This window comes from Carassius gibelio, chromosome B7 (assembly GCF_023724105.1).
Source record: "Carassius gibelio isolate Cgi1373 ecotype wild population from Czech Republic chromosome B7, carGib1.2-hapl.c, whole genome shotgun sequence".
In the NCBI taxonomy this organism is placed as follows: Eukaryota; Metazoa; Chordata; class Actinopteri; order Cypriniformes; family Cyprinidae; genus Carassius; species Carassius gibelio.
The window spans coordinates 10,347,532-10,364,797 of NC_068402.1; the positions used below are offsets into that span (position 1 = coordinate 10,347,532).

The window sequence follows — 17,266 nt, forward strand, 5'->3', positions numbered from 1 at the left end:
AGATAGAAAATAATAAAAGCTGAAACAAAAATCTAGAGGAAGAATGCAATATTGAAGATATCCACACTTTAATTGCTGAAATTCTACTGAATGCAAAGAGATCTCATTTTAGCATTCCTAAAGTCCAGATAAGGTTTCGTTTCTGAAATTAAAAAGAGGCTTTATACTTGTGTATACATACACAAGATTAGTTTTTTTCAAGTATTTTTATTTCATCATTGGATATTCTGTACACCTAAAACAGTCTTGGAATTTATTAAATGTAATTGTTTATGCTGTATGTATTTGGTTTTCAAATTAAAAACCAATTTAGCCTTTTAATGAACTATTATACAGTCCCTGTTGTCACTGATTCTTCTTGTACATTTTCTACTTAGCATTATTGTCTTCAGAATGGAAATAATATTTCGAATAGGTTTTATGTCACGCTCTCTCTTAAAAACACTTTTTAGAACCGTTACACAAAATTTTGCCACCTCACACCGAAATAGCTGATCATGAGTGGTTGAGTGCTGATATCAGAGATCCAGCCTGACCTCATGCATAAATTCACAGAAGGCTTATTTTACTTTTTTTGCTGGTAAATATCATTTGGAGATGGGCAGATGTGTTGCTCATAGGCATGCCAGTCACCATTGTTACAAAAATAAATAGAAAAATGCAGTTTTTCAAATGGAATGCAAAAAAGACAAAAAATAAATCCCAGAATGCTATGTGTCTGCCTGTTCTTTGGAATGTGGTGCCTTCATTTTCTTCCTTATATTAGATGCGTTTTGCTGTAGGCATAAGCACACGAGCTGTTAACCCTGGAACAGCATTTGAAATGAAACTTTTATCAACCACACCACGTCTATTAACCACACCAGTTCTAGTAAACAATTGCAGGTGCATTTTAAAGTTTTTTCCCCCGTTGTTGTTGTGTCACATATTTCTCAGATCAAATCTGTCCACATATTCAGTCATCCAGGAAAGCATCTAATGAATGAGATGGGTGTTCCTATCACACCCTTAAGACTTTCTGAAAGCTTTGTCTCACAAAAGTGTCAGAGTGACTTATGTTAGGCCAAGCAAGTAAAGCATCATTTCATGGTTCAGAGAGGTTTCTCATATTCTCAAATACTATTCGTATGTGTGTATTCTCCTCATTATTAGCTCTTTATGAAACAGTATCGATTAGTTATTGATTCCTGCCTGTTAAATGCACATTAGCAGTCTGGCTTGCATGTGACTAGCATCTGATTCAAAGAAAAACAGGTGGATGAGCAAAAAGCCATGTCAAATGGTCCTGTAACCAAATTACTGCGAGTCTAAACCTTTGTCACAGAGGATCTGTTCCAGAATATCCAATGTGCAGGATAAACATGCTGCATGCTAATTTCAGAATTTCAATGTTGTTGCTGTTTTTTTTTTTGTTTTTTGTTTTTTGCTAAATTACAAATAACATAGGCTTTCTCATCTTTTAGATTCCATAACGGCCAGAATAATACAGGAGCAAGAATCATATGTCTGATTTAGAGACTCCTGTAACAGCACTCCCATATTAGTTGAGTTATTATCTGAATGACCTTCTCCAGCGATGTGCAGAGCAGGGCGAAATAGACATATATGAATAGAATTCAAATCATTAGTCTGGGTTATCTTTCGAAAGCAGATTGTAGAGACAGATAATGGTCATGTACCGCAAGCTGCAGATGAATCATGTAGCCTAATGTAACTGTGTATAAAAAGACAAAATATTTGTTGCTGTGTTAAGGATGTTTAGTGAATTTCTTTAAAAAGCTTGCCCTAAGTATTTCACCCTGCTAACTGCAAAATAAAGAGAAAAGAAAAGGCCAAGGGTGAAAGTTAGAAGAGTAAGTTTGTGTTTCGCTGTTTATTGTTTGGTTTAGTTAAATTTGTCATAACGTGGCACACTTGAAAAATGAATCCTGAAACTGCTTCTGTTCCATAGAAACAAGTTTTCGCTTCTTATGTAACGTTTTTTTTTTTTTTTTTTCTACCAGGATAAATTGAGACTGGAATTTATTTTCTGTTCCATTAAAGTGCTGAACTGAATGGCACTGAGCAAATGGCTTTTCAAGCCTGCTGGTTACTTTCTTAATCTATATACCGCTTTCCAGCCCTATGGACAAAAATGATAAGTCTCAGTTATGAAAAGCAGTGCTGAGTTAAACAGAACAATAAATTAGGAGACGTGAGAGTCTTCTCTGTGGGATAACAATTGGGGTCCATTTCGCAACCACATGCCGAGAAGAAATCTGGATATGCATATGTTTAGCGCTTGCCCATTGTGTTATTAGGGTCCTTGGGGATCAGTGCAAGTCTGTTTATTTTTGCCAGACCCCACACACACACGTGGCTACTCTTGCTCGCCTGATTTTATGTTTCATTTATATCATCAAACAAAGCGACTGCTGCCGTAATATTACATTTGTAATTCCACAGACACACACATACAGATTCCTTCACTTAGTGGTGCTGTCAGAGTCACTCAATCTAATCTTAGTCTCGTAATGCATGCCTTGCTCTCTTCTTCATTTGTCTCTGTTGATATCGGTCGACAGCACCAGGACTAATTAACTACTCAGCATTCATTTCTTATCCTTATTTCACACTCACCCACACACATACACACCGCACAGATTTAGCTTAGGAGAATATTTAACCTTCCTGTCAGGAAGCAAAAGGGTTTTTAAACTTTTCTTAGTGGGTGGAAATTTTAGTTCCCTCAGGCAGGTTCGTCTGCCCACGATTCCCATCATGCAAAAATAATTCTGCATTTCATTTTCCAATTCAAATATGAAATGAGACAGCCAGTTCTAAGAACACTTTCATGAAGGTCAGTGTCTGAAACATTCTGAGGCTGAATCATATTTGTACCCATATTCTATTGTCTTTTTGTCTCTTATTTACCCCCATCCTATTCAAAAAAGAAAACATGAATGTTTATTCGTGGTTTTGGTGGATCATGAGGGAATCTCGGGATGCTTTGGAAACATTTCCCCACATTGAAAACATTCCAAATTAACCCAAATTCTAATCCAGTGCTGATTGTTACCAGATTAAAGATTTGAATCGCTGGAAGGTATTTGAGCATTGTCCTTGTTTTGTGTAGTCGTCCCATTTCATGCCAATTTATCCCAATTCACAGTGCCTTGATTGGCTTCCGCCGAGGAGGCTAATTACCCCTTTGTTGGCATGCAGAATCTCACTTTAGTTTGTGAGTGCACTCTCAGCCACTTCATTAATGGATGATGAAGAGGTGTCTGAAGGGAAAAGAGATCGTTTGAGAGAGAGCAATAGAGAGAGAAGGAGAGTTGAAGAGATTAAGATTCTCATCAGGTGAACCACAATCAGCTTTGTTAACTCAGAGTTCACCTTTCAGTGTTCTTTTCATTAAAACTATGAGGTTTTGGCTTGTTTTTGCAGTTTTCCAATGTATACTTTGATTCCATAGTATTTGAACACCTCAGGGTTGGTATGGTTATTAAAGAAATCTCTTATGCTCACATAGGATGCATGTATTTGATACAGTAAAAAAGTTTTTATCATAAAAACTTTTTTTCAAATGTAACTAATTCCTGTGATGGCAAAATTAACTTTTCAGAAATCATTCTAATTTTCTGATTGGGGTTAATACTTTTGATGAATAAAAGGTTCAAAAGAGCAGCAGTTAATTATTTAACTTGTCTGTTTGTTTGTTTGTTTGTTTATACCAATTTAATTCCGCCTTTCTGAATAAAAAATCTGACTCTAAACTTTTGAACTGTATTGTGAATATTTCTATGTAAGTGTGTGGTGTCAAAATATACTCTGGGCTCACGGTGTAGTAAAAAAAAACTTTTTAGACAGAGCCCCTTAATGCTGAAATTTTTTCTTAGCCTGCTGCAGCCCATGGTGTTCTTTATTTTGTGCCAACCATCATGTTTCCCAAAGGTGATGTTCTGTTCTTTTATAATGGGATGTGAAGGGTCATATTAAGATTTAGGGCTGCCTGTAAATTCAAAGTCTTGTGGCTTTTATGCACTTTCCTTGAACCTGTATATGACTGCATTTAGGGTGTTACTGTGTTTGTGTATGTGTGAGGTGGATTTCACAGGAAGTGATTATCCAGTGATTTATTTATTGTAGGGTCCTTTTACTTTTTGCTGTGGTTTGCTTTATCTGCAGTCTCCAGAGAAGAGGTGAACTACCACAGACTCTGAGTATGAGGGGCATTGAAATTTTGCTCTCCATTTAGATGCAAGGGAAAAATGTCTGTATATGAGAAAACTGTCATCCTCTGCAGTGAATAAACCTGTTTCTCAGCATTGTAGAAGTAAACCGGGAAAGATTGTGTCATATTTTTTGTGTGACTCACATTTTCCATCTATAGGGGACAATCTCTGCAGTTTAGAGAGGAATGGCTTTGTTTCACCTTGATTTACTGATTCATACTGCGGTTCTTCTTTTCACCTTACTTTCAACAAATTTCATTTGGTTGAGGGAACCAACCAATATTTCCATTTAATGAAAATAAAGTTGATAATCTTACCTTTATAAAGATATACTGAAATAATCATCGTATTGATCTGGTAGTCATGATAAATGACAGCCATTGGAGGAGTGGAGAAAGTTCTCAGCTTATCTACAGTTAATGCCTGTTTTCTCCTAATTAAAGCATACGTGGTTAGTTGTGGGCCACAGAGCACTGTGAGTACTTGTTATTCCCATGCACGTAATACACCTACGATAATGCACAGCCTAACCGATGGGGTGAAAACTGCAATTACCGAAGCTTATTAGACATCGTTCGGTTCAAGCGCAAAGTGACTTGCTGTATAAAGTGACAATTATCCACTTGTCCATCACGAAAATAATGACATTACATCACATTACCTTTGACAGGTGTCTTGTGTTATTAATACCAGGTAATTTAATGAAGAGTAACCTTAGATTTGGTGAATTATTGCTCTCAGTAGGACAATGCAGCAGGTTCGCAGAGACTCGGATTGTAACATATAATTTTAACTTGTGAACTCAATTAGCCTCTGTTACCACAGGGAGAAGGGCACCACTGCTTGCCTGAAATGGATGGATATTCCTGTAACTGATCATTTGTGCTTCCTCCAATATTATGATGGAGATATTCACAGCGTGACAGCTGAATCAATTCAGCAGTGCTGTCATTCATTCTTTAGGCGGTGTACTGTACAAAATTAACACAACCTTCAATTCTGTGACTTTGATTCCCGTTATTATTTTATCTGAGTAACTCTGTGATATCCTTTCAGAGTTCTTTTATAGTGCCTTTTATCTATGAGTTGATATTTTTTGGTATTCATTGCTCTATTGTGTGTCTTTCGTTGTGTTTTACAGATACAGTTTCCATGAGCTAGAAACTTGCACCAGGAAATGCTATGGATATCCTCAGCGCTGTAGATTTCTCCTTCACATAGCATTTTGAGTGGACCACTTCAACGTTCCTGAACTTCCAAACTCTTCTTCCTGTAAGTGGCTGTCAGCGGCCATGAGTGGAAGGAGCTCAGATTGATACAGGGTGACAGGAAAAGACATCAGAAGATGGGGGCACCTGGTGGGCCAGTTCTGGCCGGGTTTGGCTCTACGACATCCTCCCTGGACCTCGTTGGCTGGATGGTCTGGCCTGGGAATACCACCGTGAGCCTGAACCAGAGCCTCTTCGCAACTGACTACAGCTTTAATATCTCCTCCTCTTCTTCATTCTCTCCTCAAGGGGTTGAAAAGGAGTCAATGAAGGAGAAGAACTGGCCAGCTCTGCTGATTCTTGTGATTATCTTTCTGACGATAGGAGGAAATATTTTGGTTATTTTGGCCGTGTCGCTGGAGAAGAAGCTGCAAAACGCAACCAACTTTTTCCTGCGATCGCTTGCAGTGGCGGACATGCTGGTCGGCATCTTGGTCATGCCTATCTCGCTCATTAACATCCTGTATGGTGAGTTAAATTTTGATGCCATGGACCCCAAATATGACCTATTTATTGTACTATTTGTATTTATTTATTTATTTACTTACTTACTTACTTATTTACTTTTTAATTTTCATTTTTCAGATTTTTTTTCCTGACATTTTAAACTATAAATATGGAGGGGGGAAAAAATTTAATATTGCCTCTATAGTAAGTTAACAGGGTTTATTGTCATCTAATGCCATAGACCCAAAAATATCATATCCTTCATGATAAATAAAACTGTCTGAAAACTAAAACAAGTTTCAAAACATGTCTAAATATGCTCAGCTGGGTCCGTTCATTTATATAAGTAGAAATCATCTATAAAATCATGTCTCAGTGAGATATGTGAACATGTAAATCGCTTTAAAGAAAATTACATTTGTATATTAGCATCATTAGATATTCAAGTAAGCTAAGACCCAATACATACATTAAAAATTGTAATCCAGTATTTTCTCTCAAATAGTCCTGTCATCATCAGCACAGTAATCTTGGGATAGCCTGGGCCATGAAGGATCCATCAGTTGTATCCTTCATCACCTGGTAAACGTAGGTTTGAAGGAGCTTTCGAATTAGGGCCATTTGAATTTAGCCTTCGAATGATGCAGGACACAGCTAATGTCATCAGGTTTTGCACTTTGGAGTGGTGTATTGTGGGTAAAGTATTCCAGGGTGACCTATAGGCCAATGTGCATTGACTTTTAGGGTGTATAAAATTCAAATGGGATGCAAACTTTAAAATAATTCATATAGCATCACGAGAAGCCACACTTCCCATAATATAACATCAGTGGCATTTCTACAAGACCCAGGAGCTTTTTCACTCGTGCAAGGCAGTCCTTCTCCTCCAAATAACATGGCTCATTATACAAATGACACCATAGAATATACTCTGGTTAAATAACACATTTAATTGGTCTTTCTACCATAACTCAAGAGATGATAACGTTTTTTTTTTTTTTTTTTTAAAGTTAGGGTTTAGGTTGATTTAGTTGGGAGACTGTACATGAGTTTAATTATGTATGGTACAGAGCACTGACAAAGTCAGAAAGGAAAGGGCCAGAGGAGGCAAGATTTAATAGCTTTATAACACTGTATAGTGTGAAATTTCCCTTCACGGAGCGAGAGAAAGAGAGGCAGGCGGTGGGGGGCACATTGAGAGAGACAGAAGCTTGTTTGGCATTGCTTTGCTCAGAAGCCCACAGAAATATCGCCTGTGGCAGAATTCAGATCGTTTTCCAGTCCAGCTGCCTCTGAGCAACTGAGCTGTCTGCTTTAGAGTATTTCTGGCTCTTGCTATCCGTACAGGGGGCCACACTGTCCATCTCTCCTCAGCCATGGGGGAGCTCTTTCAGGATGCATCGCCTCGCCAATCTCTGGACATGAGTGGGTTAGCTGAGCTCTCTCAGACTCCCTTCATATTGATTACGGAAGATGTCCTACCTTTTTAAATGATCTAAGTTGCTTGTCAGCTGTAGATAGTGCACATGATGAGCTTGCATTTGTCAGTTCGAGAGGGAAGGACGTTATTGATCACAAAGAGATATTGACCAGTACAGCAGCCTGCAGACCCTCAGAGCAAACAGAGCATCAGAAAAGAGGCAATTTAGTGGCGAGAGAGAACAAACGGTCATGGATGCATGCACATAGATTGATTAGATGGTTTTATATATATATATTTTCTATTTCCTATTATTTATATTTTCCGTTATGTTGTATCTTGTTCCTTTTATTTTTATAATTTATAGTCGTTATAGTTTTTACGTTTTAGTTTTTGGTTTTGTTATTTTAGTATTTCACTCTAAACTTCAGGAAGCCTGTTGCCAGCATGGAATAAAAAAAAAAAAAAAAAAAGATGATAATAAAAAAATAATAAAAGAATAAAAAAAAAAGTAATTGGTTCTTCTAAAGACTTTTTCCTAACAATTCAGAATCTGTATCTAACTATTCAGATGAATTTATTCACAGCTTAAGCTGATGTTAACTCACAATTTGCGAGATATAAAACTTAGAATATAAACTTGCAATTGCAAGAAAAGACTATTTCCTATGGACCATGCCCCCTCCCCACCCAAGAATCACATGCACTAAGAATTTAAACATTTTAAATTAATTTGAACTAAAAAAAAAAGTAAATAATGCTATTACAACAAATAAGTTAACGACAATCAATAGCAAAACAGATGTAATTTCAGAAATCCATAATAGGGGCACTTTTACATTTTAAAGGCTTCAAAAATACTGTTATGTTTGAATGCCCAGAACGCATAAAATGTTTCTTGTTTTTAGTTGAAAACTGTATAAACACTCTCTTAGTTTATGACTTTGGCATGCACAAAAACACAGTCCACACTGAAGTGTATTTATAAAAAGTCAAGCATGCACTCTAATACATTCAACCTCTTAAACATAACTGAGACTAAATAACATCAACCTTTGGTGTTGTGCCCATACGTTTCTTGGGTTTCGGGTGTCTTCCAACCAGATGACAGGGAATGATACACACCCCCCGCTCCCCACCCCCCAACACACACATAAGCACACAGATTGAACAGATAAAGATGGAGTGGAGGGATTCAGCGGCATGTTGTCATAAACAGTGAGCCTGTGATGGCCATTACCAGGAAGCTGTCAGAGCAAAATATCATCAACTGTTCGAATGTGTGAACGTGTGCTTTCCACACCCACATACGAATGCTTTCACGCTCATAAACTCAGACATGCGTGTGCCTACACACACACACACACACACACAGACATAAAAATAGTTCTCCACTGCAGTAGATGCGGCAATGATGGATTTCACACTCCTCATTTCATTGTTGGTGTCTAATAGTGTGTGCGATTGTGTGTTTGGTGGGGGTGTGGGGGAGTGTACCATGTATCTGTGAATGAGCTGGCATGTGAGTTTCATAAGATATAGCAGTCTGACCTTGATTCAGTCCGTTTAATCTGTGTTAAGTTCCAGTGCATCATCTCCAAAACGGATGAAAAAGAGGGTGAGATATGGGTTTTATAATGGAGTGGTGTGGCCTACTCACGTGTATTAATGTCTGGAGGAAGCATAGAAACCATATCACTGAGGATCGGACAAAGATGGACAGGGAAAGAGCGAGACAGTGCAATAGAGTGAAATCATTGAGAGGCATTAGAGTCATTACCTCTGGGAACATACATTGGCAGGATATGTTTAAGATGAGCTATATACTGATACTCGGCAGCTCAGATGGTGCTAAACTGATAGACATCTCAAAAATCAATTCTGTCTCGTGTCAAAAGAACGGTTCTAGGCCTCTTAAGGTTAAGTTTCTATTTTTGCTGCTACTTTGCTATTCTATTTTCCCCTAGTCTGTTTTCTAAATTTCACTTTTTTTATATGTATTCATTATTTTATTTTTAGTTTTTTATCTTTGCATTTTATCCATGAATTCAAACATTAACACCTAAACCCCAGTAATACAATGGTTAAAATGTTAATCATGTAGTTCGCAGTTCTTGGTCTGCCTCGAAACCACACCAATGCCAAGGTGATAGGTTTGATTACTGAGTAACACACATGCTGGCAAAATGTTTACTTTGAATGCAATGTAAGTTGCTTTGGGTAAAATCATCTAAAGGGAGATAAACACAAGTAATTAAAGAGGAATATTTTTTTTAATTGTTAGATCAGTTACTTATTTTAGAGATCAATTACACTTATAAAGGTACCAAAAGGAGGTTTTTTACAGCAATATAGTAAAATATTTATGGGCTCACCAATGAACCTTGAATTGCCTTGTTTTTAAAATAAGTTTTTTTTTTTCTTAGTGAAGAATATATCAATAGTAATATTTTTTTTTTAATAATTTTGCTCTACAAAGAACATTTTGTACAAAGATGGATTCCATGGATGTTAAAGGTGATTTATGGAACCCTCAATGCCAATGAAGAACCTTTCTTTTTAGTGTAGGGTGAACGCATGAGACTTATAGAATATATCTTTTATATGTATATGTATGTATATTTGTGTGTGTGTGTGTGTGTGTGTGTGTTGTGTGTGTGCATGTATGTTTATTTAGAGCTTTTTAGAAAATGATTTACTTGTTAATTGTACAAAAACAAAAAATAATTTCCTCTCACTAAAATGTACTGTTTAACAAATTAATTCAAATAAATTGGACTTCCCAGCACTAACCATCATTTTTGTGAATTGATTACCATTTGTGACCATAGTTTTACTACAAATTCCATTGTTAAGCTGTGGTTAGTGTAACATCATGGCTAATTTGTGGTCACCATGGTTTAACAATAGTAACCATTGTTTTTAGGATTCATTTATCATAACATCATTGTTCATTTTTGGTTGTGTTGTTGTCTGCCATAGCTTCCTCAGTATTTTGAGTGATCAGTAATGGGCTGCTGCTGTTAACAGTTGCTAGGAGTTTAAGTCTTAACTATTTAAACAAAAACAAAATTACAATTACTCATTCATGATCCTGACCTGCACTTGACGTCCTCCTAAACAGGTCAGTAGTTTGCCTCTCTGCACCACCTAGGCACTTCCACTTATTCTCGAGTGTCTTGCATTGATTAAACCGTTCGGCCTCCGTGAGCTAAAGAATAGGCTTGTTAGTCACGACTAACCGATTAATGATTTATTCAAAATTTATTATCAAATGGCAAATTTGGAAATAATCACTTTAGTACAAAACGGGGCAGCCGGCCAAATTGGCAGCCAGGCCACTGGGAATTCTCCCGGTTCTCCTGTGCCTGGTGTTGTATCTGGGATGTATTGTGATGACTACTTTTAGTAACTCCACACCACTGGCTGTCTTTCTTTCTGCCTGCAGGAATTAAACCTTCATTTGAGGCATTGAATCTGACCTAATTCCTTGACTTGGCTTCATCTCTTTCTCTCGTACCTTATTTAACCACATAATCTCTAACCTTGCAGATCTGCTGCTGTAATTTTTTTTTTTCTCATTTAAGAAAGGTGTAATTGCATATACTGTAGAACATGAATGGGACCACCACAGAGATACGGACAAAAGGAGAGGAAAACCCCTTTGCTCACCTCCTTTGTCCGAACACTTGCTGGTCCCATACCGGCAGAGAACTCTCTTATCATTAATTTGGCTAACTTGGCAAACAGACATTCCCCTCATCTTCGGTCCAGGTGTTCTGAACTCCACAATGCTGTCTGGATTTGGACCAGTCTCATTCAGCCCATGATTGGAGAGCCTGCACTTGCCCTGGGCTTCAATAAAACATAAAATTGACAGTGACTCACACCTCACGTGGTGTTAATATCATCCGAACCATCAGACATCCCCCTGTAGACCTTTCTGTAAGAGTATCTGACCCTGCATTAGAACGTGTCCTCTCTCAGGGACATTTTCATTTTGTCACTTCTGTCACCTAAAAGCCTATCGATTGAAGCTCGAAATTTTGTATTACAGGGTATTATTACTTGTTCCCAACTCTTTGTGGGGAAGTTGTGGCCTAATGGTTAGAGAGTTGGACTCACAATCGAAAGGTTGTGAGTTCGAGTCTTGGGCCGGCAGGAATTGTGGGTGGGGGGAGTGCATGTACAGTGCTCTTTCCACCTTCAGTACCACGACTTAGGTGCCCTTGAGCAAGGCATTGAACCCCCAACTGCTCCCCGGGCGCCGCAGCATAAATGGCTGCCCAATGCTCTGGGTGTGTGTTCACAGTGTGTGTGTGTGTGTGTGTGTGCACTTCGGATGGGTTAAATACAGAGCACGAATTCTGAGTATGGGTCACCATACTTGGCTGAATGTCATGTCACTTGTTTATTTCAAGGTGAATAATAAATAGTCTTCTGAAACTCTTTTTTTTTTTTTTTTTTTTTTTTTTAAGAGAGCTAAAGGAAACATCACTTTTACTATTGATGGCACAATAAGTTGCATATACATAAATGCCATATTTTCTTTAATTTGTAAAGTACGAAATTAAAACTAAATGCATAAAAAGCTAATTTTACATTCTGGCATGAGCCTATGTGCTGTTGACTTCATGTGCTCCACACATTATTGCAGATGTGGATTCAAAAGAGATTTTTTTTTTTTTCCTTTTGTACAGAGCTTGATTTAGGTTTGACAAAACTGTTGCAATGAATTCATTTTGACGACTAATAGAATGTTAAACATTGACTGTTTTTTTCAGAGTGTATTGATTATTCTGTATAGTTCTGTATTAGGCATTAAAACAGTCCAGTGTAGTCAAATACATTTCTATATTGAAATAGTGAAGATTTCTGTGCCACCACAGACTGGTTGCTGGTCCCTTCCTGGCCAGCCCTATGAAAACATCCTGGCTTCCACCACTGCCGAAGAGGGCAAATATCTGTTCATTTCGAAGTATCTCTATTGCTCAAAAAAAAAAAAAAAAATGTTTGTGAATGGGCATTTGATTTACATTTGAGAGAAACTGAGAGGATTGAAAACAAGGATATAAACTAGCTAGTAGTATCAAGTAGATCTGACGAGTTAAATTCTTGCTACTTCATACTTCAGTACAAAACAATGCTGAATTTTGACAAAAAGAAGATTTATAAATGCCAGAATTGTGATTTTTTTAATGTCTAAATATAAATCCATTAGCAAAACGTGTGAAAAGAACTGTATTACAAAGTGGAAATGGTAAATGAGAGAATTAAGGATGCTATGCTGCCATCTAATGGTCATTATGGGAATCATGACATTCAATTGAATAGTTTGTTTTTCTACCAGGTGAAATCTTAACAGAAGTATTCAATTTAGCATGTCAAATTTTCTCAATATTAAAAATAAAAAAATGCAGATATAAATTTTACTTAGTATTCACATTTTATATAAAATGTGCAAAAATATGAATAACTTTGAGGGAAATTAATGATGTATATCATATGTGTGTTTTGTGTTTTGAAAGTAAAAATGAATTAAAAAAAACATGTTCTACTTTCCACTTTTTTTCACTCCTGATAAGTTTGTATCCTTCAATGCACAAGCTAGTGAATGGGCTTTTGGTCACTGATTTGCAGAAAGTTTTCTGCAGGAGTTATTGTTGGGGGCCACTACTGTAGAATACAAGGGGCCGCCAACACTGATCTTGCATACCCCTCTGCAAATGTGCAGTTGCGCCCCAGTATGACTTTGTATCTCTCGCTCTCATCCATGAGCCTACACAACTCTAAATGACTTACTCTTTACATAACCTGACTGTTTCTTAATGTTGGTTATTTAAAGCCTTCTGACATAACAGGTTTTTTTCTTTTTTTTTTAGCTCTTCTGCTCGTCTTAGCTCATCTGGACTTTTAGAATGTGATCTGAAAAACCACTTTGCCTTCTGTTTCTCTTATATATCCTTTCTTTTTCTTTCTTTCTTTCTTTCTTTCTTTCTTTCTCAGCATCATTTTTCATGTGTATGACTGTCTCATAAAGGGTATTTACAAAGCATTCTCTCTCTGTCTTCCAGATTATGCCTGGCCATTGCCTAGCGCTCTTTGTCCTATTTGGATATATCTGGACGTGCTTTTCTCCACTGCTTCCATCATGCACCTGTGTGCCATTTCCCTTGACCGCTACGTGGCCATACGCAATCCAATCGAGCACAGTCGGTTCAACTCCCGTACCAAGGCAATGATGAAGATTGCTGCAGTTTGGACTATTTCAATAGGTCAGCAAAACACTGATAATATGAAATTGTATAAAATGCATTATTTCTTACAACAACATGTAACAAAAAAAATGTCTTGAGATGTTCATCAATCCCAGATAACAGGTAGAGGAAAACCTGCAGAAAAGAAAAGAGACACACAATTTTTTCACTGTCAGTGGAGGTCTTTAGATTGAACAGCTGTAGCTGAAGTCAATGTCAGTCCATTGCAATCCTGTTGAATCTATTACTGGAATGTGTTTGTATCTCATAGGACCTCCCAGAATGGCAGATTGTGTTGTGAGGTTTTTTCAAGGCTCCAGCTGGGTCTAACAGGCCCCTCAGATCAGCAACATTGAAAATTATTTGAAATGACATTGTGTAAAAAAGCACCAGTTTTGGTGATTGTGGTGATTTTCTCCATCACCCAGAGTGGCGCCTCGAAATGCTTGGATTAATTGAATGTTTGTGATTGGTTTGGTAATCAGATACATCTAGTTAAGATCACCACCTACCGTTCAATAAAGTAAAGTTTGTGTGAGGGATGCCAAAGGATTGACATTCGACTGCATTAGCGCCATCTAGAGTACGACTTTTGACATATGGTGTAGAGTGACCATGACTGATCTATTACAAAACTTGTCTGCAGTGAAATCACTGATAGTTGTGTTTAAGTATAGAAAGTCTCTCTAGCTTTCACTCTCCATCTCTGTCTCCCACTAAACTTTCTAGAAAAGATAAAACTGTTCTCACCATGTTTTTTTATTAATGCAAGCCCACACACACAATATCTCGGACATGGTGTCTCTCTTTTTCTCCACCCACACAGGCTTTCCTTTCCTTTTTATTGTTGAGTGTGCTTTTATTTTTCTATTTGCACTGTTCATTTACATTTTAGTGTATGTTTTAGTAACTTTATGTGCTTTTGTCTTTTTTTCTTCATAAAAACGAAAACAATACTGTTTCTATGTATCCCCCTATTATCTCTCTCCTTGTCTCCACAGAGGCTTCATGTCTCATTTGCTAATATTAGTTAGACTTAGTACTGTCAGTGCAGATGACAGAGTGTTCACACATCTCACCTCTGTCCCGTTTGAACGTGAGCCCAATGTTTATTTGATTCTTATCTGGATTCAAAGCAGCATTAGGTTTCTATCAGCCTTGACACTCTCATTCATCTGCTCTAATGAAATAAAAGATCCCCTCTCTCAACCATCAGGAATACTGATCTAGCTGGATAAGAGAGAGGATTTGTCTTGAGGATAGATCTCTGAGCACGATTCGCTGAAGTCTTTGGTCTTTTGTCTCTGGCATCTTGCGTTCCAGCTGCCTTTCTCATTTGCTAGTCTGACTGTTTCTTTGATGTTTGTTTATATATGTTTGTTTGATATTCTCCTACTTCTTCTAATAACAGGTATCTCGATGCCTATCCCAGTGATCGGACTCCATAACAGAGAAAAGGTCTTGAAAAACGGCAACTGTGCTCTGAATGAGGAACACTTCATATTGGTTGGCTCTTTTGTTGCCTTCTTCATTCCTCTGGTCATCATGGTGGTCACGTATTGTCTCACCGTCCAAGCGCTTCAGCGTCAGGCCTCAGTCTTCCTCTACGAGGGCAAAGCCTCTTCTCAACAGCCTTTGCAACCTCCAGCTCCACCTACTTCCCAGTTGGCTCCACCGCCGGCATCCCGCCGCAGCAGCCTGAACTGTCTACGGATCAGCACCAGCGATGGAAACATGCTGGGTCTGACCGTGCCCCTAGACACCATCTCAATAATCCCAAGTTCAGAAGCCCCATCTCAAATGAATTCTCCCGCTGGACGGGACCCAGCCGGAACCCATGGGCGACGAGGCATGATGCAGGCCATCAAGAACGAGCGGCGAGCATCCAAAGTGTTGGGTGTAGTGTTCTTCCTTTTCCTCGTCATGTGGTGTCCCTTTTTCATCACTAACGTTCTGTATGTCCTCTGCCATAAAGCCTGTAATGAGCCTGTGCTTACAGAACTGCTCAATGTTTTCGTTTGGGTGGGCTATATCTCATCAGGGGTCAATCCTTTAGTGTACACTTTGTTTAACAAGACCTACCGAAGGGCATTTTCAAGTTACATGCACTGCCAGTATAGACAGGTGGGTCTCAAACCCATCGCTATAAACACTCCTTGTCCATCCCATGCGGTAGTCACACCCATCCTGATCTGCGAGAAAGTTTCCATTGACCGGAACAGTAATTGCCGCAATGGGGACGGCAATGGAATCCGAAATCTGGAGCCCCACGACATGGACACTGACCCCGGACTGGAGCTGAAACCTGGAATATCAGAGCTGTCTATCAGCAGCAGTCACAGCCACATAGAACACACCAGCACTGTCTGAAAACTAGTTTTTAGTGTGACACGGAAAACAGGAACGAGCTACATGTGATGTTTAGGAGATGACAAATGTCTACGCAACCTCAGCTGTATCATAGCATAGAATGTATGCTGAGTCAGCTACAGAAACAATAATCTGACCAAGGTCAGAAATGGGAGAGGGAATGTAAAGTGTGTGTTTGTGTTAACAGGTTCAGATTTTTGAATGCCATTAAGTCCTGCATGAGCACCCAGTCTCTTACTAAAGCAGCATAAGAGACTGCAGTTCACGCAAATATTCGACAGATAGAGTCATAGCATCCTCTTGTGGTCAGTTGAATAATTACAACAAAAAATGTGAAGCCAAAAAAAGTTATCGTGTCATCCAAGCTAGTTGCATTACAATATGGATGAAGCTATGCTGTCTTAATACACTTGCAAGTCAGATCATTGTCTGTGTAACTTGTAAACATCTCTAATATGATATGATGAATCCTTTGAGTTGCAGTAATCCAGTAACACAGAGGTTGTATCTTATTTGCTGAAGGAAAGTACTGCAGAACAATTGTTTTCTTCAAACTACTTCTTACAGTGACCTAGAAAACTGGACCAAAAAGAACAATGGTGTGAAGGTCATACTTAACATAAAGCTTATTCTAAGACATAACAAACATGGTTTGAGTTTTGGTCTAAGTCCAAACTGCTTCTCAAGGATTTTTTTTCAACAGGTATTGAAGGAATCAACCTCTAGCTCTGGGGAACATGCTCTCCTGTGAATGTAAGGTTGGGAATAAGGTGATGATGACAGAGTGAGAGAAGAAACAAAACTGCACAACAGACAAGAGTACTGAAACAATTAACTTAATATGGACAAACTGTCCATGGCAAAAAAAATTTGGTCTGTAAGACCAAAAAATTTTCATTTGAAGATGTCTAGGAACCTATTATGTATAAAGCTGTAAATTCTTGCTGTTTTCTGTGTAGACTCTAGAATTTCTCCTGTATCACCTTCCCCTGTTCAAAGTCCCATTTTTATACCATATAGCCTGTGAATGTTTTACCAAATCCCTTTTTTGTTACAAGAACAAACAAACAAGCCATCATCCTCACAGTGGTATAATTTTGTGAAGCTGCTATTTATTTAATAAAAGACAATTATCATTCTGCAGTACATCTCACTGTGTTTGTAAAGTTTTATAAAGTGAAGTGTATCCTGAAGAATTTGGGTACATCTACCTGCAATGGTATCAAATTGATTCCAGGACCCTGGACAGCACCAAATTTGTCAGTGTGTGGAAAATATATATATATA

General features: G+C 38.1%; 1 protein-coding gene across 1 annotated transcript in view; it reads left to right on the forward strand.

Moving 5' to 3' along the window:
- htr2cl1 (5-hydroxytryptamine (serotonin) receptor 2C, G protein-coupled-like 1) overlaps positions 1–17,116 on the forward strand; it is a 95,684-nt gene extending 78,568 nt beyond the window's left edge. The window contains exons 2-4 of the mRNA XM_052561671.1: positions 5,359–5,953; positions 13,427–13,627; positions 15,021–17,116. Coding sequence (XP_052417631.1) covers positions 5,563–5,953; positions 13,427–13,627; positions 15,021–15,979 — 1,551 coding nt within the window. The 5' untranslated portion in view covers positions 5,359–5,562 and the 3' untranslated portion in view covers positions 15,980–17,116. The remainder of the gene's footprint in view (positions 1–5,358; positions 5,954–13,426; positions 13,628–15,020) is intronic.
- Positions 17,117–17,266: the final 150 nt, after the last annotated feature.